The following is a 20,503-nucleotide window of genomic DNA, read 5'->3' as shown; positions in this document are numbered from 1 at the left end:
GGACCTCTGGTGAGGACCTCTGCAATTGTGAGGTCCTTCTGCTAGTCACGAGAGGCATCACGAGGAGGACGACCTGCAGTTCATTGAGGAGTACGCCGCGAAGACGGGCCATACTTGGCCAGACCCACGAGTGGTCGGTGGGCACGCAGCCCTCACAGAGTGCCTCATCGACCTCAGCGATGGCACCCGCCTCCATGTCGCCGAGGCGCGAGTAGCGGCCGTTGGTGGAGGAGCCCCAAGATGATCGCTCGCCGAGGTGAGACTTTGCCGAGCGGGACGAAGGGAGCGCCTCGTTGCCCTCCAGCTGTGCCAGGAGGACCTTCTCCTCGCGGTCGACGATGGTCGTGTTCTCGCGGTAGACTCTCACAGCAGAGAGGGCGTCGGCGACTCCCTCGGCGTGCGTTGCTGCCGTCGTCGACCGAGTCGTTCTCCGCCGCGCAGGGACGCTGCTCACCGTCTGCTCACTCACACACGACCTGACGCTCGGCTGCGTGTCGCCAGCCCAGTTCACCATGCTGCATCAAGGGGTTGCGCCCGAGCGCGCCGGGGGCTGCGTGGCGCGGTTGCACCCCCACGCATACGAATTACGATTCGTTTCGCCGGGTGTGAAAGTTATCATTGGTCGCTTCAAGCTGAAGGTAAACTTTTCCGCGCACACGAGGTGGTGAGGCAAGAGGGGGGCGACCCTCGCGACTCCACGTCTAATGTAGACGATAGTTGGCAACATTTTCACTGCACCAAGGCCCAGTGCAGCGCCGAGAACGTCCGCCGTCCCGGTCTGGCGTCTGCGCGCGTGTCGCGTGTCGGTGGGTGTGCACTCCCGGGTAAAGGTGTCCCGGGTCGTCGTGGCGGACTGACGACTGTGCTCTTTATGTCATATTGCAATGTTACGTGGTATATAGTCATTCGACGCAACTCGCAACTTGAAGTCGACGCACACACACACACAAGGTCACGCCCCCAGCTGAGATGTGAGAACCACTATGAACCCGCGCCCGAACCCGGAAAGATAAGGAGCCGCTGCGTGTCAGCTCACGTGCAGTCGGACGGCGCCGCTGGCGGGGAGGAGCGAGGCCGGATCCGAGCACCACTCCTCAGGCGAGCTCTGCCGCACGGGCATCCAGGAAGCAGCGGCGGAGGAGGAGGCCTTGCGCGGCGGGCCGAGCCGCAGCGAGCCGCAGCAGCACTCGTAGACGAGGCGGAGTAGCGCCGCGGCCAGCAGGAGCGCGAGGACGATCTGGGCGGGGATCGGGATGGGCAGGTCGGAGGCGAGGAACTCGTACCAGGTCGCCGGCTGGTTCGAGAGCCACGAGCCCGCTCGCCCGACCACGAGGTGGCTGGCCACGAGGGGGACCTGAGCGGTGCGGTGCACGTGCACGGGTCAAGTAGTGGACACATCCCTGACGGCAGGGACGATGCAGCATGGCCGATCCAGCCATCAAGACACCGAGATGGGCCCCCGTCCCGAGGCGGCACCTCGCCCTTTGCCCCTAGATTCCCCTAGTTCCCCTAGATTCCCCCGAGGCGGCACCTCGCCCTTTGCCCGCGCTAATTAAGTGCTACTCAACTGCGCATGAACGGCTAATTCACGAGGCGGCACCTCGCGCTCTGCCCGCGCTAATCAAGTGCTACTCAACTGCGCATGAACGGCTAGTTCACGAGGCGGCACCTCGCGCTTTGCCCGCGCGGTGACGACGGCCGCGTCGCTTCCCGCAAACAGCGCGTGGATGTCGTTGAGGCAGTCGGAGCGCTCCACCTGCCGCGTAGCGGGGGTAGGAGCTCACTGCTGTGATCCGAGGGGGAGGGTCGAGGGGGAGGTCGTGGAGGCTGTCGGAGGGTCGGCGCCATGTGGCCGCCGCGCGTGGAGATGCCGCCTGCGCAAGGGGGAGGGGGGTCCGTGGGGCAGGGAGCACTCCCGGCGACTCTCGGAAACCTCTCGGAAACCTCTCGGAAACCTCTCGGTGAATCTCGTCGAATCTCGTCGAATCTCGGCGAATCTCGCGCCGACGACGCCGAGGTCGCCGAGGGAGGAGCGGACGAAGAGGGGGGGGCGGCCAGAGACGTTGGCGACGAGGAACTGCATCGCCACGTCCTCGCAGTTCATGTGCCGGTCGACGTAGTCGCGGACCTGGCGGGAGATTACCCGAGATTACCCGAGATTACCCGAGATTACCCGAGATCGCAGTTCAAAGTCGGTCGACATAGTCGCGGACATGGCGGGAGGTTGGGGGAGTGGCGAGGGAGTGGCGACGGGGAGGACCGCGAGCCCCTCTGCTACCGGTCGGTCGAGACGGGTCGTCGTGCCCCTCTGCACGTGGACATGTGCATGTGCATGTGCATGCACATGCCCCTCTAGTGAGTGGCCAAGGCGAGGCCTGCGATGACTGTTCTTGCCGGCGGCATCTGGCGCGATCTCGGGCAATCTCGGGTCATCTCGGGAGACTCCGGCTGCGGCATCTGCGAGGGCTGAGAGTGAACGACTCATGTACGCACCGGCTGCGGCATCTGGCGCGTGTACGCCTCGAGATAGTCCTTGTGCAGAAGGGCCGCCTGTTCGCAGCCATAGCGCTCTGTGGCGCGCGCGCGCGTGAGTGAGAGCTCGGCGGGTGCAGGTGGGTTTGTGGGTGTGTGGTGGTGTGGGACTCTGGCGTGGGTGTGGCGGTGGCGAGAGGAGGCGAGGGGAGAGGGTTGGGTTGGGGGAGGGTGGTGGTGGTGGGGGGGGGGGGGGATACCGGAGAGGATGCGGGGGGTGGGAAGGGGGGTGCGGGAAAAGAAAAGGGGGTGGGTGGGGGTAGTGCCGCCTTCGTCAGCACGATCGAGTACTCGCCGTGCCACCAGACGTACCACCAGCTGTGGTACCTGGGAGCCGGCAGGCGCGGCGCCTCTCAGTGGACGCACCACACCAGCTGTGCTACCACACCAGCTGTGCTACCACACCAGCTGTGCTACCACACCAGCTGTGCTACCACACCAGCTGTGCTATAGCACACCACCTATGGTGCTACACCTGTGGTACCCTGTGGTATCGTATCAGCTACCCTGAGGGGAGCCGAGCTTGGAGACCGGATCTGGCGCCATCGCCCCCCCGCCATTCTCTCCCCTCCCTTGCGTCCCCCCATGCCGCGCCGGTGCCCCAACACCCGATGCCGCGCCGGTGCCCCAACACCCGGCATGGCTGTGTTGTGGCTATGTTGGCCGTGTTTCGCCTCTCCTCTATCTGCCCGCACTAGACTCTCTGTCTGCGCACTGCAGCCGCCCGCGCCGCCAGACGTGCAGCCGCGGGTAGAAGCCGACGAGGGTGCGCTCCGCGTTCCTCCACGCCTCGAGCGCCAGCGCGAGGTCGTCGCACGAAGCCTGCGGCAGAGGAAGATTGGAGCCGGTCCGGGTTACTGCTCCGCGGCTCCCGCCACATCCACGCCCATCGCGCGCGCGCCTCGACGTCGTCGTCGACGGCGAAGATGGCGCGCGTGCGGAGCGCGGGCAGCGGCGTGAAGCGGCTGTTGAGCGAGTCCGGCAGCACGTCAAACTGCACCCGCGGCGCGCCATCGACGCCGGCAGCTCCGCCAATGCGCCACCCGTCGGTGGCCGGCGGCGTCCCTCCCTCGGTCCACACCACGCGCACGGCGTCGACCACGTCGCACTGGGTGTAGTGCTCCACCGCACGCCGCAGCATATCGGGCCGCTTGAACGTGTTGAGCACCGCCGTCACACGCTCGTCCGGCGGGTGGCCGCCGCCGGGCTGGTGCCGCGCGTGCCGCTGCGCGGCCGCCGCGGCGCGGAGCGAGAGGCTCTGCCCCAAGGATCGCGGAACGGCGGCTGATGCGAGCAGGATAAGCAGGCTCGGCCGCATCACTCGGCCGCGCGCGGGGGCGTGCCACCTTGGTTAGAAGAATTCTACCATTCGCCCCTGTGTACGCCCACTCAGGATGTGTGGCAGCCCGCTGGCTGTGTGTCTTGTGAGCTTGTTTGTGTCTGTGTGTCGCTCGTGCGTGTCGTCATCATCTGTCTTGCGTCCACCCATACCGCGTTGGTGTCCAGTCCGAGCCTGATAAATAAATAAAAACGGACACCTCTCTTGGCAGTTGCGATGGCGCTTTCACACACACACACACACCCTCGGGCGTCTGCCTCTTCCTATAAGGGCGTACTTCCTACCTCTCTTCGCAGTTTCTCGCTAACAAAGTTCTCGCTAATTCTCGCAGTCGTCCCACTCCCTAGGGTGGGCGACGGCTAGCGCACCACACACCTCTCCTTAAAATCCCTGTGTGGTGGCGGCGTGCCGTCCTCCCATCCCTCCCTTGGGTTGTCTGTTTTCTTTCTTTCTTTACTCTCGTCGTTCTCTCCCTTGTCGCTTCTTCCTCCACTGCCTCGCCCCGCCCCCGCCCCGTCCCGCCGTGCGCGCCCTCACCAGCCGCCTCGCGTCACTAGGTAGGTAGGTAGAAAGGTGAAGAACAGCCAGGCTCGGACTGGACACCAACGCGGTATGGGTGGACGCTGGACAGATGATGACGACACGCACGAGCGACACACAGACACAAAAGGCTCACAAGACACACAGCCAGCTGGCTGCCACACACCCTGAGTTGGCGTACACATAACTCAAGGCCATATCCTCCCTGTCGCCCCCCCCCAGCACTCCAAGGTGCCAAGAGAAACAAACAAGAGCACAACAAACAACACACGACAGGAAGTGACATGTGAGGCTAGAGCAGCATGCGTCACTGTCCTCGTGCCGATTTCTTTTTTCAGGCCTGGCTTCCAGGGAGTATAAAAATGAGCTATCCGGTTGAGGCAACGCTCGCCGCCTCCGCCACCGCCGCACTCCTCGGTGTTCTGTCCGCGCCGCTCATCTCGTCGCCCATCTGCGCCGCGCTGGTCTTTGGCTGGATCGCGTGCATCGGCGTCGCGCTCACGCTGGCGGCGCCACCCGTCGAGCCTCCTCCGAGCGAGGCGGAGTACGAGGCGCACGGGCTGGGCCCGCTGCCCGGCGGCGCGCCGCCCGCACAGCTCTACCTCGACCTGATGAAGCGGATCGTCCTCAACCTCTGCTACCATGAGCAGTCGCACCAAGTCGTGCTCTCCCGCTCACCCGACGAGGGTCGGCCGGCGCCGGAGCTGGCGAGGACCTTCTCGCTGCGCGCGCGGGTGATGGGCGAGGACGTCTCACTCAACACCCTGTCGATGGTTGGACTCCGCCGGCTCGACTCGCTCCAGGCGTGCCTCTCTCCGCTCCCGAGACACTTCCGAGACACTTCCGAGACACTTCCGAGACACTTCCGAGACACTTCCCTGACTCGCTCCAGGCGTGCATCTCCGCACTCGTCGCCGAGGGGATCGAGGGCGACCTGCTCGAGGCAGGCTGCGCAAAGGGCGGCGCGTGTATCTTCATGCGCGCCGCCCTGCGCGCACGGGGACACGAAACGGCGCGTCTACTGCTGCGACGCGTTCGCCGCGCCGCCGCCGCCGCCCTCGCCCCTGCGGGTCGCGCTCGTGCGGCCTTGGTACGTCGCACTTGGCGCGGTTGCCTACCGGCTGCCGCTGTCGTCGCAGCGCTGGCTCTACGGCAAGCTCATGCCGCACCAAACGGCACGTTCCCCTCAAACGTCGGGCGCGCGTCCGACGACACTTCCGAGACACTTCCGAGACACTCCCCTGACTCAGGCGTTCCCCTCAAACGTCGGGCACGCGTCGGACGACACTGTCCGCTCCTTCATGTTTTACCTCACGCACGGCCACCACCTCCGCCCCCCCGGACTCGGGGCGTGCGCCGGCGGCACGCTGCCGCATGTGCGCTCCAACTTCGCTCGGCTCGGGCTGCTGGACGAGCAAGTCGTCTTCCTGCCAGGCTTCTTCTCCGAGACGCTGCCGACGGCGCCGTTCGCGACGCTCGCCCTGCTGCGCCTCGACGGCGATCTCTACCCGTCGACCCGCGACGCGCTGACGCACTGCTACCCGCGCCTCGCCGTGGGCGGCTTCTGCATCGTCGACGACTACTACGCGTTCGAGGAGTGCCGCCGCGCCGTCGACGACTACCGCTCGGAGCACGGCATCACCGACGAGCTCGTGCGGATCGACCGCCTCTCCGTCCTCTGGCGCCGCTGCCAGTGAGCCGCCCGTGCGCCGCCGGTCGCGGGCGGTCGGCGTCACGTCTGTTTGGTTCTTGTTTTATTTGGCTTTTCTGGGGGGTTCGTCTTGCATCGGATTTGTAGTTGGCTGCCCCCTCCCTGCCTGCCTGCAGAAGCAGCGGTATAGACACAGCGCCAAAATCCAGTCCCGTACTTGGAGCACACTTGGAGTGCACACAGTCAACACCGATGGTGGCCGTCCGCTGGCGTGAGCGGCGGCGGTCGAGACCTCACCCTTCGCGCCGACGACCCAACCTCACCGGAACAACCCAACAAGCCCAACCCGCCCCAAACCAACAACCCAACCAAAAACCACGGTTCTCAATGGGCGCTTCGACTGTCCTCTCTTCTCGCATCCGGTTGTTGTGCTGCGTGCATAACCTCGATTGACCCAAGGATGCCTCACCCGACCCTCAGTCGGCCAAGGACCGCCAAGGAGCTCAGCGCCGAAGCGGACGCGAGCGCAAAAACGGCGGGCAAAGCGAGGAACGCACTCCGGCTCTACGAGGAGGTGAGCACGGACCTCTGCCGCCGCGCCGCACGATGCCGCCTGCTTCGTCCATCCCTGCTGCCTGGCACCGTCCTATTCAATCGCTCTCTACTTCACACCCATAGGCGAGCGCTCTCTGCCCGGCCGAGCCGCGATATGCGTTTGGCCGGGCACTGATGCACCTGAAGCTGCACGAGGCGGCCGAGGCGCAGGCCGTGTTCAACGAGCTCGATGCGATGCGACTTAGCGCGTCGCAATCTGCGCTGGTGGAGGCGCAGCGGGCAAGGGCGTGCGGCATGCTCGCGGCACAGAGGGCAGCAGAGGAGGAGGTGACGGCGGCAGAGAGGGCAGCGGAGGGAAAGGAGGAGCTGATGGCGGCGGTGGCAAAGGCGGCGGTGGGGGCAAAAGATGCGGCGTCGGCGAGGGAGGCGGGCTTCTGGGCGGCCAAGCAGCCGCTCGACGAGCAGGAGGCAGCGGGTCACGCAGAGAGAGCTCGGCCACGGAGGGCGGCGACGAGGGCGGCGGCAAGGGCGGAAGCGGAGGCTGCGCTGCAAACTGCGAAGGCGCAGGAGGAGGAGGCGGCGGCGCTTGCGAGAGCGGCGGCAGCGGAGAAGGCGGCGGCGGAGGCGGAGTTGGTGGCTGCGTCCAAGGCCAAGGCGGCGGAAAGAAAGGCGGCGGAAGAGAAGGCGGCGGCAGACGCTGCGGCGGCGGCGCTGGCGGCGGCGGCGCTGGCTGCGGCGGCGGCGGTGGCTGCAGCGGCGGCGGAGGAGGAGAGAGCTGCAGCAGTGGCGGCAAAGGCGGCGGGGGAGGCGGCGGCTGCAGAGGTGGCGAGGGTGGCGGAGGAGGCGGCAGCGGCGGCGGCACACGAGCAAGCGGCCTCCGGAGGCGCGGCCGGGCAACAAACGACCGAGCTGCAGGCCAGGCACGAGGTGGCCGCTGGAGAGTTCATCGAGGTGTGTATCGAGGCGGCGAGCCAGGACGCCTGTGCCGCATCACGCGTCGAGCTTCAGGCGCGGCGGGCGGAGTCGGAGCTGCGAGCGCTGCTGGTGGAGGGTCCGGACGACGCTGACGTGATCAAGTTGCTTGCGCAGTCGACGGCCGCGTTGGAGGCATTGGAAACCGAGAGCGAGCCTGGCGCAGCGCACGCCGACCGAACTGCTCGTACCGAGCAAGCGGACGATGCAAGGCAGCCGGGCAATGCGCCCGAAGAGTCGCCTCAAGGTTCGCCTCAAGGATCGCAGGCGTCGGAGCCCTCGCCGGGCACGCGGCTGTCGACACCGCGCGCAGCCGAAGCTCGAGCGTCGGATGCTGCGGCCGGCGCTGTCCGGGGGGCTGCCGAGGCAGAATCGGCTGAGGAGGAGGGGGGGGAGGAGGAGGAGGGGGGGGCGGAGGAGGCGAGGGCGGCGGAGGAGGCGGAGGAGACGAGGGCGGCGGGGGCGGCGGAGGAGGAGGGGGCGGCGGCGGCGGCGGCGAGGGCGGCGGAGGCGGCGGAGGAGGAGGCGGAGGAGGCAGCGGAGGTGGCGGCGGCGGAGGCGGCGGAGGCGGCAGAGGCGGAGAAGGCGGTGACGGAGACGCTGGCGCCAGCGACGGCGACGGCGCCGCCGGCGATGGTGGCGGAGGCGGCGGCTAGTGTGGCGGAGGAGAGGGCGACGGAGGCGGCGGCAGCGCCAGAGGCGGCGGCGGAGGAGGCGGCGGAGGAGGCGGCGGAGGAGGCGGAGGAGGCGGAGGAGGCGGAGGCGGCGGCGGAGGAGGAGGCGGCGGAGGCGGCGGATAAGGCGGCAGAGGCGGCGGCGGAGGACGCGGCGGAGGCGGGGGCGGCGGAGGAGGCGAGGGCGGCGGAGGCGGCGGAGGAGGCGGCAGAGGCGGGGGCGGAGGCGGCGGCAGAGGCGGGGGCGGAGGCGGCATGGCAGGTCGCCGCGACGCCGGAAGGCGTGACGTACTACATCAACTCCTCATCGGGCGCGCGAGATTGAGCGAGATCTGGCCGAGATTCGACCTTGCTTGCCCGAGATTGCCCGAGATTCTCCGAGAGGCGCGGTTCGGTGCCCCCCCCCCCTCTCCAGCTAGATCAAAGCCAACCACTTGGCTGATCCACCAAGGGCTATATCTCGGCTACACCTCGGCTACACCTCGGCTGTATCTCGGCTGTATCTCGGCTGTATCTCGGCTGTATCTCGGCTAGATCTCAGCCATATCACGCCTGGCTGCTCTTCAAGGCGTCTGCTCGTTGGATCCGCCCACGCCCGTGGAGTGGGCGAGATATAGCCGAGATGGAGCCGAGTCGGAGCCGAGATGGAGCCGAGATGGAGCTTGCTCGAGCGTGCGAGATCACCCTGGGATCACCATGAGATCACCTTGAGATCCCCCTAGATCGCCCGAGATTCCCCCGAGAGAGCGCGCGACCGCCACAGCCTCCAGTCCACAGCTCCCCCCTTGTCGCCCCCCTCCCCCCCTCCCCTCGCCAGGCGCGTGTCTGCCGCCTGCTCTCGCACAACGACGCCGCAGGGCAGCGGCAGCGGCCACCGGCGGGCCTCTCGGCGCTGCCGGTAGCGCCGGGCCCCGTCGCTTGGCTCGTGCGCGTCCTCAAGCTCGACTGTTGCGGCCTGGGTGCAGCAGCCGCCGACGGCGCGGGCAGCGGCACGCTGCGCGACGCGCCGCACCGTCCCCTGCAGCGCGTCGCATCTTCAAAAGACCCGGCGCCCCCGCGGCCTCAGCACAATCAGGGCTTGGGCCGCCCGCCTTGAGGCGTCGTCCACGCTGTCCCCTCGGGTCTGTGATGCTCTTCCCTGGTCTGGTCGTACTTTATGATCAAGGCTAAAGGGTGTGGACCGTGAGTTGAGGAAATCGGAGGACGCGACCCACTTCGCCACAGACGGTCCCGCGCCTCGCCACTATGACGGCCACACGACCGCAGCTCGTGTGCGTGTGGCCGTCTTTGTCCGGAGTGAAAAGTCCAACGCGCTCGTCGGTGACGGTGTCCTCCAACCAGCAACCTGCGCCGCGCTCGGCGAACCTCGACAGCGCTTTCGGTGGCATGCATCTCTTTGCGACAGAAGCCTGGAGAGCAGCTCCTCTGCTGCTCACACACTCTGCACAGCTGACACAGCCTATTGTGCGGCTGCCACAGCTGTCACAGCGATGGGCTCGCCCTCACTGGCCCTCAGTCACTTGTGCTGCGGCTTGTGGTGAGCGACACTGCTCGGCGACTGCCGGCACACTGTGAGACCATGGGTGTGAGGTAAAACCACGCTACCAGCGCTTGGTCACATCAGCCCTGAGGTCAGATCCTTCTCCTCTGTTGATGGTAACACTTGTCTACTCGCTGGAGCCGAGCAGGAGGGCCCGGCGCACAACCCCTGGTCAACTCACGGTCCACACCCCGTATGGCTGTGTCGATTTCGCCGGTTGCACGATTTGCGACAGCGGCTCAGACCGAAATTCTGCGAGGATAACTCCTTAATAACTGCCCCTTCGACGTCAACCCGTCTAAATGGTGCGACGGTTCATCGATCCGATGAGCTTAGGTGCATACCCCCTCGGCAGCTTCTATTACCACCTTTATTTTCCACCAAGACCCTGGGGGACAAACAAGGGTGCTTACACTCGCAATCTCGGGTAATCTCGGGGAATCTCGGGTAATCTCGGGCAGTCTCGTGCCAAGGCGCCTGCGAGGCCGCCCTCCCGCACCCCCTCGCCCCCTCCCGCCCCCCGTCCCGCCCCCCCTCCCGCCTCCCCTCGCCTCCCCCCCTCGCCCGCCTCCTCCCCTCCCCCCCCCCCCCCCCTCTCCCCGCCGACAGGAGTTCATGTCGATGAAGGGCGTCGTCACCGACATGCGGCTCAACGAAGCGGGCTCCATCACCCTCGACACGGACACGCACTCGGTCCTGCCCAGCCAGAATGAGGGCTGCGTCGAGAAGATGCGCGCCATCAAGCAAAAGTACGACCCGGCCAACCTCTTCTGCTACGCGTCGCTCAGCAAGTGAGCGCGCGGTGAACAGCCCCGCGCGAGAGTGCGTGGCGTGCTGGTGTCCGCGCTCGCGCATGCGCCTCACGTCTCGCCACAGAGCATAAGCCCTTGGCGTGTGGCGAGACGAGTTTTTCGCCATGCAGCGAGCAGCAAGCCGCCCGCCGCAAACAGCCGGAGGCATCGCCACGGCACTGGCTGCGCCGCGGTCCCGCACCCGTCGGCGAAGCTCCCCCCGCGGAAGTGGGAAGACCGCGCGTACCGTAGCGACGCCTTGACGATCGAGATGAGCGCGCTCCAAGCTCGCCCACCTACTGCCCCTGAGAGTTGGTTATTGAGTGGGATCAGCTCCCCCCCTTGGGATCGAAGCCGCCACAACCTCACACCCAACATCCCAGGCGGGATCAGAAGGGGACTCCACACCGGACACCGCCCGGGCACAGCCCCCCTACCCGTCGGATCGCACAGAGGGCCCCCTCGGAGCAGCCCACACACAATCTCGCATCGGCAGATTGCGCCTGAGTCAGGCAGACAGCAGACAAGGAGAGGAGAGAGAGGAGAGAGAGAGAGAGGAGAGAGGAGAGGGTGAGGGAGTGTGCACACGTGTGGAGCAGGGAGGGTGTCTGTGGTGGGTTGTAGTCATACTACGTGGTTAGAACCACGCGCCCCTCAGGAGCTTAAGGTAGAGTGGAGCGTCCAAGACGCCTCGGTGCCTCCCACCGGCGTGAAGACCATCCGGATCTGCCGGGTTCGCCCTCCGGACGGACCCGTCCCCGCGATGGCCCACGGTCCTCCGTCGCCTGGTTGGCCCCCTGCCTCCCTGTTGACCCCCCAGTCCTCGTACTCGACCATTAAATAAACTCAAAGGTCCACCACAGCCACCACCCTCCGCCTCCACCGTCGAGCCGCAATCGCTGCCGCCCGCCACGCCGCCCGCCGCGTCAGATTGCCGCGACGCGCGCGCCGAGCCGAGTCGGAGAGCCGCGCCGCACCAGCAGCAGCATCTGCACCACCAGCAGCAGCAGCAGCAGCACCACCACCACGCAGAGAGAGAAGCGCACCTGCCCGACGCCGCCCGCCGGGTCAGATGCTCGCGACGCGCGCGTCGAGCCCAGTCGCAGTTCCGCGCCGCGCCAGCAGCAGCATCTGCACCAGCAGCATCACCATCACCACCACCAGCAGCACCAGAGAGAGACAGTGCAGGGTGATAGCAGCGCAGAAGCGCTCGCAGAGCGGCACGCAGCGCCGCGCACGCCACGCCGCGGTCGGTCGGACGAGCGCAGCGTACGTCGGCGGCGAGCCGCGTCGCCAGCCGTCTCGTGAGAGAGCGGCGCCGCCGCGTGCGCGCAGCAGCCGCCGCGGCAGAGACGAAGCCGCGGCGACGGCCGCACAACTGGTAACTGCCATTGGCGGTTTTTTTTTCACACACACACACACACACACTCATTGGGTGCACGCTCCGGGAGGCTGCCGGGTCGGATCGGCCTTTCGGGCGCCGCCGCAGCGCCGCGGAGGCACTATTCTGGCGAGAATATGCGCCAGTGAGCGCGACTTGTGCAAAGTGCAGAGTGCAAGCAAGGTTGCGCACGCCCAGGTAGGTAGGTAGGTAGAAAGATGAACAACAGTCAGGCCAGGCCAGCCGGTACTCGAGTAAAGAGAATCTTACAACAAAAGAGAAAACAGCGCGCGCCTGCAAGCGATCGACGTCATCGATGCGCCGCTCTCCGGGCTCGAGCCGGGAGCCGCGGCTGACGACGAGCACCGCCGTGCTGGCGGTCGCATCGGCGCTCATCCTGCTGATGCTCAGTTTCAACGCCCGGCTCTACTTCTCCGCGGCGTGCGACCAGCGGCTGCAGCAGCTCGCCGACGAGAAGGACCGCGAGCTGCAGCGCGTAATGGACCAGCTGCAAAAGTCGCTCGACCAGCAGGCGCGGATGCTCCAGAAGCTCAGCAGCGCACGCGGCCAAAAGGGGCGCGCCGACCTCCTCCTGCCGGAGCCGGCGGCGGCGGCGGCGGGCTCCGCGGCGGCGGCGGCCGACCCGGGGGCGGCGCGGCCTCCAAAGCTGGCGCGGCGCGACCTGGTGGCGTACGTGGACTGGACGCCGGGCGCGCTGACGCCGCCTCGCATCGCCGTCCTGGTCATCGCGTACAACCGCGCCTCCTACCTCGACCGCGCGCTCGGCTCGGTGATGTTGAGGCATCCGGGCGGCGCGAACTGGCCAGTGTACGTGTCGCAGGACGGGGAGAACGACGAGGTCGCGCGAGTCATCGCCAAGCACGGGGCGCGGCGGCTGGTCCACCCGCGCCGGCAGCTCGACCTGTCGCGCGCCGAGAAGTTTCTGAAAAAGGCGCCGGGGTACGCGTACCTGTCGGTACACTACGGGTGGGCGCTGCGCACGCTGTTCGCCGACGCGGCGCGCTACGAGGGGGTGATCATTCTCGAGGAGGACATCGAGGTTGCGCCCGACTTTTTCGACTACTTCAACGCCACCGCGCCCCTCCTCTACCAGGACGACAACCCTCGCCGCTATCAGCCGTTGATTCTTCACCGTTAGTATCATAACTCGTTGGCTGATGACGAATAGGACGACACCCTCCTCGCCGTCTCCGCCTTCAACGACAACGGCCAGCCGCGCTACTCCTCCGACACGTCCGCCCTCTACCGCTCCGATTTCTTCCCCGGCCTCGGCTGGCTGCTCACACGGCGGCTGTGGGCCGAGATTGGCGCCGGCTGGCCTGAGGAGCGCGGCTTCTGGGACGACTGGATGCGAGAGCCGCCGCAGCGGCAGGGCCGCGCGTCGATACGGCCCGAGACGAGCCGCTCGCGCACGTTTGGGCAGAAGGGGACGTCTCTCTCCCAGTTCTACATCAAGTTTCTGGCGCCCATCCAGTTCTCCGACCAGGCCGCCCCCGCCTGGGCCGGCCGCAATCTCAGCTTTCTGCTCAAGGCCGCGTACGACCCTCCGTTTGCCGCGCGGGTCGCCGCGGCGCGCGAGGTGGAGCTGCGCAGAGTCATCGACCGCTCCTTCACCGCGAGCGGCGGAGGCGACGTGGTGGTGCGCTACTCGACGCCAAAGGTGCTGCTGGGCTTCTGCAAGCAGCTGGGCATCATGGAGGACCTCAAGGCGGGCGTGCCGCGCACCGCCTACCACGGCGTCATACCGCTGCGCGTGGGTGGCGTCATGGTCTTCCTGGCGCCGTCTTTTGCCGTGGACCAGGACATCACCCAGCGCAAGCCGCCATAGCGACGGGCGCCTGTATCGTTTTTTATTATCATGAACAGGTAAGGTAAGGTAAGGTAAATTTCTCCACACACACAAAGTGGTGGGGCAGGGGGCCGACCCTCGCGCATCTCCACACCCGGACACGGGCAGGAGCCCCACGCGCCATTGGAACCATCCGCACGAGCGTTGATCAAAATTCGTTGATATCTCCGCAGCGAGTGGCACCTGCTTTCCGCTGTCCGCACAGCCGCTCCGCACCTCTCTCAAAAATGCTGCGCCATCTTGGGGGTAGTTAAAAAGCCATATTCCCCCCCGGCTCTTTCGTATTCTCTCATCAGATCCAACCACCCACCTTCCCGCCGCCGCGGCCGCCGCGCCCGTGCCCGTCGCCGCAGCGATGGCGAGGCTGGGCCCGCGAACGCCGATCGACGCGATATCGCTCAGGAAGCCGCCAGCGCCAGCGCCAGCACCACCTGCACCTCCAGTTCCAGTGGCTTGATACTTGCCGGCGGCGGCCGGCGGCCACTGGCCCACCTCCTCGAGCGCGAGAATCTGCTTCGCGGTCGCGTACAGCTCGTCGTCGACGTGCCTACGGCTCCTCACGATCGCCTCGACGCGTTCGAGGTCGCGCTCCGGCTTGACGCCCTTGCGCATCACTTTGAAGTCGCTCTCGATGAGCGGCGTCTTCGACATCGCGGCAAAGGCCTTGAGCGTCCGCTCGTATTCGTCCGTAATGCCGACGAAGGCGAAGCGGCGCAGGGTCTCGTTGGCGGCCTTGACCAAACGCCACGACGACGCGAGCGCGGCTTGGTCGACGCCGCGGTTGCGCATCGGCACCGAGCAGAGGCGGCCGGTGGTCATCCGCACCGAGCAAGCGCTCACGCAGTCAGCATACGTCTTGACGTCGTCGTCGGTGAAGCTCTTGTAAAAGGGCGAGGTGCCCGCGCGCGGCCGGTTGCCGGTCATGTTGTAGCGGGCCTGCATCCAGCGGCACGAGTGCAGGTTGTGGAAGAAACCCGAGACCGCGCGTTGCCACGGCTCGCGCAACAACGTGACGGCCATCATGCCCGGTCGCAGCGAGCGCAGCGACTTGTGGCCCCAATCAAATTGAACAAAGGTCTTTGGACAATGGTTGGCGATGAGACATTGCACTTGGACGACCTCGAGGAACGGCTTCGGCGTCTGGAGCCGGCACGCGGCGCGGAAGAGCACGTTGGCGAAGCCGGACGAAGTCTTCGGGACGTGCAGCCAAGCGACCCGCGTGAAGACTGGCGGTGGCAGATTTGACAGCTGCGTGAAATCGTTGGGACACTTTTTCTTCGGTTTCTCTTGCTGCGCCTTAAATTTGGCCAGCGCAGAGGAGAATTTCGCAGTGCTCATTGCTGCAGCCGACGACGGCTTGCATCTCGCTCACGCACGCCGCGCCAATTTAATAGCTCTGCTCTCTCTCGAGGTTCTCGAGGTGGATATCCTTTGGCCGCGTTGGGTAGCGAGGATTGGTGTGACGCGATCCACGCAGGCGTGTTTTCTGGCGGCCGACCGTCAGTGCACGGAGTTGCCCCTTCTCCGACTGCCCCGGCTAGTTCCCGAGGCTCGCCGGGTTTCCCCTACGTCACCCAGGACCATTTTCTCGGCTGATGTCGATTCCGTGTTGTCTGTTGAGGCGCTCCCGGGGGCTATCCGTACGGAAAGCGCAGCTGTCGCGCATCGGGTGGGCACCTTCGAAAAGTGCTCGGTTTTTTAGTGGGTACATTTGCACGCATTTAAGATCTGCACACTAGGCGTGGCGCACCTGCGGCGTTCCTATTTTTCTTTTTAATACAGAAGGGGGGGGGGAGAGAGAGAGAGAGAGAGAGAGAGAGAGAGAGAGAGAGAGAGAGAGAGAGAGAGAGAGAGAGAGAGAGAGAGAGAGAGAGAGAGAGAGAGAGAGAGAGAGAGAGAGAGAGAGAGAGAGAGAGAGATTTATTAACCTACTGTCTGAATTCGCGGAGCGAAGAAAATTTTATACGGAATACGTCCATTTTTGGAGCTTGGAATACGGCGTATTCCATGGAATACGTGGAATACGGGTGGAATACGGGTGGAATACAGGCCTCTGGGAGGTCATTTGGAATACGTGGAAAACGTATTCAGACAGTAGGTTTATTAACCAACAAGAAATCACGACTCTCACAGTGGAGACCCGTGTTTAATTTACGGCCCTTTCCCTGCGAACGCGCACCCGCACGTGCTGCATGCCACCTCGAAGGCGCTGTCGAGGTTCGCCGAGCGCGGCGCACTTTGGGGATAAAGATAGGTTGGACACTCCGACACCGTTCACCGACGAGCGCGTTGGACTTTTCACTCCGGACAAAGACGGCTTCCTACTAACACGCTCACGGTCACGCACACACATAGGGGGTAGACAGCGTCCTAATCTAAAATCTGAGGATTCAGGATTGAGGGCTTGCTTCAGTGAGGCCAAAGTGAGTTTATGGATGTGTGAGAACGGTGCGGGACATGAGGAGTCACGCGGACCGACTCGTCGGTGACTCTGCTGCACGCCGTTTCAGAATTTTTCTCAGCGTGAGCGAGACGTGGAAGAGTGCCACCGTCGGGTAGGACGGGTCGGCCCGGAGTATCAGAGTAGCCGTCGTGGTCGCGGCGAGCAGCGCCGGCCACTCCGGCGCCGCGTCGGCAACGTGGGAGCATGTCCACCGCCACTTCGCGGTCGCAGCGCTGTTGTCGCCCAAAACGCCGCATGTACCTCTGGCGGGCCAAAGATCGACTCACATGTCGATTTCGACATGACGGGCGCATGCAGGCATCAGCCATCACGTCTCCATGCGCCCGTCAAGTCCGAGCCAGTCTGCGGCGACCACAGCACTCGCAGGAGGTACATGCGAGCTTTTCAGAGTCAAGCGATTGCGCGAAATCCCACAGGGTGGATTTTGGGGCGCTGTCTACCCCCTAACACACAGCACACACGTCAGTCGTCACACCGAGCCGCGGTCGTGTAGTGCCGTAGTGGCGAGGCGTGGGACCGTCTGTGGCGAAGTGGGTCGCGTCCCCCGAGATTTCACGTTCCTAGGACGAAAACATGGGGCTAGACCGCTCGTCGCCAGGCGCGGGCCGCGTACGCGCACTCAGGCAGCGACTTGTTTGGCCAGCCCGCCCCGCCCTTACCACCGCGGCTGACCGCGAGGTGCGCCCACGCCAACTCCCGCTCGGCAAAGGAGGCGTAGCGTGCCCCCCCAGGCGGTGTGTGGCTGCGGCCAGCATAGCCACGGCGCCGGCCGCCGGCGAGCGCGTCGGAGGCGGCGGCGTGGCGGCCGTGCAGGAGGCACGGCGGCGGGCGGCAGTTCGGTGGCCAGGGCAGGCCGCTCGCCCACGCGCCGACGAGCGCGCGCAGGCGACGCAGCACGGAGGCGGCGCTCTGCCGCAGCGAGGGGTCGGAGAGGGCGTTGGCGCCCTCCCGCGGGTCGGCGCCGAGGTGGTACAGCTCCGCGAGCGCGCCGTCGCCGAGCGGCTCGGCGGCGGGGACGGCCCCGCCAAAGGCGACCCTCGTCACGAGCGGCTCCCACCCGACCTCGAGCCCTGGCCCTCTCCCGGCCGGCCTAGAGCACCTCTCCGGCCGGCCCGCCCTCCGCAAGCTCGCGTTGGTCGAGTAGACCACGGCCTTCCACGCGCCATCCACCTAATGAATTCAAATCTAATCACCCTTTCCTCCATAATTTAGACCCCACCGCCTTCCACGCGCCACCCACCGCGACAAACGGGCCGCACTCGTCGCCGAGGCGGTAGTCCGAGCCGAGCGGCGCCCAGAGGAGTGGAGGGCGGCGGCGAGCCGCGACCCCCTCGCCCCGCCAGAGCGAGAGCGCGGACTGACCGTCGCCGAGCCGCGCGACGGAGGCGGCGGCCGAGGGGGCGGCGGCGCCCGACTCGGAGCACCGCGGGCCGCACGCCGCGCGGATGGTGGGGAGCCAGTCGAGGCCGGAGAGGGCCTGGGGGCAGAGAGTACGCTCCGGGAGGAGCTGGGAGTACCACAGATCGAAGGCGGAGGAGGGAGGCAGGGAGGCAGGGAGAGGGGGGGGTAGGTAGGCCGTAGGCGGTCGGAGCGCATCACACCTCGCTGGCGGTGGCGGTGCGGCCGGCAGGCACGTGGCCAGGCCAGCGCAGCAGAAAGGGCACGCGGCTCCCGCCCTCGTAGACACTCCCCTTCCCGCCGCGGAGCCCACCCGTCGAGCCCATGTTGAACGGGCTCGAGCGGCCGACAATCTCGTCCGGGTAGGAGGGTCCGTGGTCCGAGGTGAAGGCTACGATGGCTGAATCGGCGATGCGGAGCCGGTCGAGAGCGGCGAGCAGCGCGCCGACGTCGGCGTCGAGCCCCTCGAGCGCGCGTGCGTAGATCTCGACAGCCTGGCGCGTGTCGACCCCGAGCCCGCGCGCGGCGAGGGCGAGGCGCGCGTGCAGAAAGGGGTCGGTCCGGGCGGCGTCGGGCAGCCAGGCGGCGGCGTAGGGCCGCCTCGATTTGACCGCCCACGGCTCGCAGTGGAAGACGGGGTCGTGCGGCGTCCGCGGCCACACGTTGAGATAGACTGGGCGGTGGCGGTGCGTCGCCTCGAGGAAGGCGGCCGCAGTGCAGAAGGTGTCCGACGCGTTGCAGCGATGGAGGGGGTTGAGGCGAGGCATCGGACGGCTCGCGGGCCTCTTCGTGTGCCGAGCGATGCAAGCCAGCTCGGCCCGCTTGCTCAGCACGACGTGCATCCCCATTGCGGCGCTGGCATTGTGGCGCTGCCACGAAGAGGGCGAGCCCCGTATGTGCCACTTCCCGAAGTGGCCAACTGCGTACCCGGCGGCGGAGAGGAGGCCGGTGATGGTAGGCTCCTCGTACGGCGCCTTGCTGCCCCACGTCTGGTAGTGCGCGGGATTCCGGCCAGTCAACATGCCTGCGCGGCTCGGGCTGCACGTGACGCCGGCCTGGTACGCGCGCCGCCAGACGGTCCCCTCCTTGGCGAGCCGCCCAAGCGCGGGCAAGCGAGCAAGAGAAATTGTGTCACCGACGCCGAGGTCGTCTGCCATCATCAGTACGACATGCGGCGCCGCAGGCTGCGACACGGTGTGCGGCGAGCGCGTCAGGCGAGCGAGAGCGTGCGTCCACGCTTCGACGTGTGAGCCGCAAGCTCTCTCCACAGACCTTGGCATCGGCATAGGACTGTACAGCAGCGCCGATACGGGTACCTGCATTTCGATTTTCTTTTCCCCTTCAGACGCCGAACACGTTTTCTCTTTTTTAGTGCGCCTTTGTTGTTGTTAATAAGAAACAGCACGGGTCCCTTGTCGCAGTCGCGCGGTGTGGGAGTCGGCAGAGGCGGCTCGCATGATGAATGACACGGCAGGGCTGCAACTGGCGGCACTCGACTGTGCTTGCAGCTCATGAACATGTAGAACCATTGCACGCTTCGCACGACACGGAAGTGATTTTGTGCATTGTCCAGATCAGAACAACCACTTTGGAAAGTGATTGTTGGTGCTGCCGCTCCGCGGAGGCCCGAAAGGCAGGGTGGCCAGGGTGGCCAAGGTTGCGTCTGCTGGTTTGTCGACGAGCCTCGTCTCGGTACTCTCTCGGTGGCAATCCTTTGTGAGAGAGGAAGCCAAGGCGTGGTTCGTGTGGCCTTTTGAGGACCTCTACTAATGAGGACCTCAGATGACAACCCTCTGCACCGTTCATGGCGGTGAGAGCCATTGGGAGTGTGGGTGCGGGGGGGGGGGGGGGGGGGGGGGTAGTGGACCTGAGCAACGACATGACTTGGCGGCAAATGGTCGGAGTGGGTGTCAGAAGAGTCGTCCTTGCGCGAGGAGAGCTCGATAAACTCGAGGGGCCAAAATATGCCGCCAGGAGGGCGGAGTTGCGCAGAGAGGCGGGAGAAGCCGAGAGAGCACGGGAGCGGTAGGCGGCGGCGGCGTCGCAGGACGAGGCAGAGCTGAGGAGAGCGACGCGACAGAGGATGAAGCGACAGGAGAGAGAACGACGATAGTGGGTCTCACACACAGCAAGAGAAAAATAATTGAGAAGCGCCGGCGTTGGAGGGACAACTTGGGGCGCGCGCGTGGGCGGCGGGTGTGCGGGATGTCTGAGAGAGAGATTTCTAGCAATACCTTAAAGAGAGGTTACAGGCGGCGTAAGATCCGTTAGCGGGAGATCGGCGGGAGCTGCGGACGCCTGCGGCCACCCGCTCCATCCCGCGGCGCGAGCCGCGCGGACGAGCCCGCGCCTCGGCGCGGACGCGCTGCCGGAGCGCGATGGCGCGCTGCCGAAGGGCGGCAGTCCAGGCGCGGCGATCGGAACGGGGCGGGGCATAAGCTCGCTCGCGAGTGTGCAGTCCGGCTGGCTGCCGAGGCAGCGCCAGCGGCGGGGGGCTCGTTTTTTATGAACAAAAAGAATTTTAATGCCTGCGCGTCGGAAGGGGGGGTCGTTTTTTCGTTTATGAACAAAAAGAGTTTTAACGTCTGCGGACTGCGCTTGCCGCGTCGGAAGGGGGGGGGAGGGGGGTCTCGTGTTTTTATGAACAAAAAGAGTTTTAATGACTGCGCGTCGGAAGGGGGGGACATCGCTGGACCAACTATTTCGTGGTCCGCCTCGTCTCGTCTCGTCTCGTCTCGCCCTCGTCCGTCCCGTCCGGGTCCATGCTGCTCTCTCCCACAGCTCACAGCTCACCTA

General features: G+C 66.0%; 5 protein-coding genes across 5 annotated transcripts; 3 read left to right on the top strand and 2 right to left on the bottom strand.

The window, feature by feature from the left end:
- Positions 1-881: 881 nt before the first annotated feature.
- EMIHUDRAFT_358168 (hypothetical protein) lies at positions 882-3,866 on the bottom strand. The gene is made up of 8 exons (XM_005762798.1): positions 3,434-3,866; positions 3,248-3,354; positions 2,802-2,859; positions 2,494-2,550; positions 2,005-2,128; positions 1,846-1,874; positions 1,670-1,756; positions 882-1,354 (listed from the first exon to the last, which is right to left on the bottom strand). Exons 1-8 carry the CDS (start codon positions 3,848-3,850, stop codon positions 1,028-1,030), a joined length of 1,206 nt encoding a protein of 401 aa, XP_005762855.1. The 5' UTR covers positions 3,851-3,866; the 3' UTR covers positions 882-1,027.
- Positions 3,867-4,896: 1,030 nt separating this feature from the next.
- EMIHUDRAFT_358167 (hypothetical protein) lies at positions 4,897-6,198 on the top strand. Its single transcript, XM_005762797.1, has 3 exons — positions 4,897-5,220; positions 5,310-5,586; positions 5,662-6,198. The coding sequence occupies exons 2-3, from the start codon at positions 5,572-5,574 to the stop codon at positions 6,106-6,108; spliced, it is 462 nt and encodes a 153-aa protein (XP_005762854.1). The 5' UTR covers positions 4,897-5,220; positions 5,310-5,571; the 3' UTR covers positions 6,109-6,198.
- Positions 6,199-6,449: 251 nt separating this feature from the next.
- Positions 6,450-9,359, top strand: EMIHUDRAFT_215619 (hypothetical protein; the record flags this gene model as incomplete). Its single annotated transcript, XM_005762796.1, has 5 exons — positions 6,450-6,484; positions 6,552-6,636; positions 6,741-6,904; positions 7,538-7,836; positions 9,121-9,359. 5 exons carry the CDS (start codon positions 6,450-6,452, stop codon positions 9,357-9,359), a joined length of 822 nt encoding a protein of 273 aa, XP_005762853.1.
- Positions 9,360-12,291: 2,932 nt separating this feature from the next.
- Positions 12,292-13,876, top strand: EMIHUDRAFT_452664 (glycosyltransferase, family 13; the record flags this gene model as incomplete). The annotated part of the gene is made up of 3 exons (XM_005762902.1): positions 12,292-12,471; positions 12,643-13,035; positions 13,165-13,876. 3 exons carry the CDS (start codon positions 12,292-12,294, stop codon positions 13,822-13,824), a joined length of 1,233 nt encoding a protein of 410 aa, XP_005762959.1. The 3' UTR covers positions 13,825-13,876.
- Positions 13,877-16,728: 2,852 nt separating this feature from the next.
- On the bottom strand, positions 16,729-18,867 carry EMIHUDRAFT_465236 (hypothetical protein; the record flags this gene model as incomplete). The annotated part of the gene is made up of 3 exons (XM_005762795.1): positions 16,729-17,479; positions 17,550-17,786; positions 17,911-18,867. 3 exons carry the CDS (start codon positions 18,865-18,867, stop codon positions 16,889-16,891), a joined length of 1,785 nt encoding a protein of 594 aa, XP_005762852.1. The 3' UTR covers positions 16,729-16,888.
- Positions 18,868-20,503: the final 1,636 nt, after the last annotated feature.

This window comes from Emiliania huxleyi (genome assembly GCF_000372725.1).
Source record: "Emiliania huxleyi CCMP1516 unplaced genomic scaffold EMIHUscaffold_66, whole genome shotgun sequence".
In the NCBI taxonomy this organism is placed as follows: domain Eukaryota; phylum Haptophyta; order Isochrysidales; family Noelaerhabdaceae; genus Emiliania; species Emiliania huxleyi.
Note: the sequence above shows the minus strand (reverse complement) of the source record. Positions and strands in the feature narration are given on the sequence as shown.

Coding starts and splice junctions, on each gene's coding strand:
- EMIHUDRAFT_358168 (XM_005762798.1), bottom strand. CDS start 3,850: ATGCGGCCGAGCCTGCTTATCCTGCTCGCATCAGCCGCCGTTCCGCGA. Junction 2,551..2,801: donor ACTCGATCGTGCTGACGAAG/GCGGCACTACCC, acceptor GGCTGCGAACAG/GCGGCCCTTCTGCACAAGGA. Junction 2,129..2,493: donor CGCGCCAGATGCCGCAGCCG/GTGCGTACATGA, acceptor ATCTCCCGCCAG/GTCCGCGACTACGTCGACCG.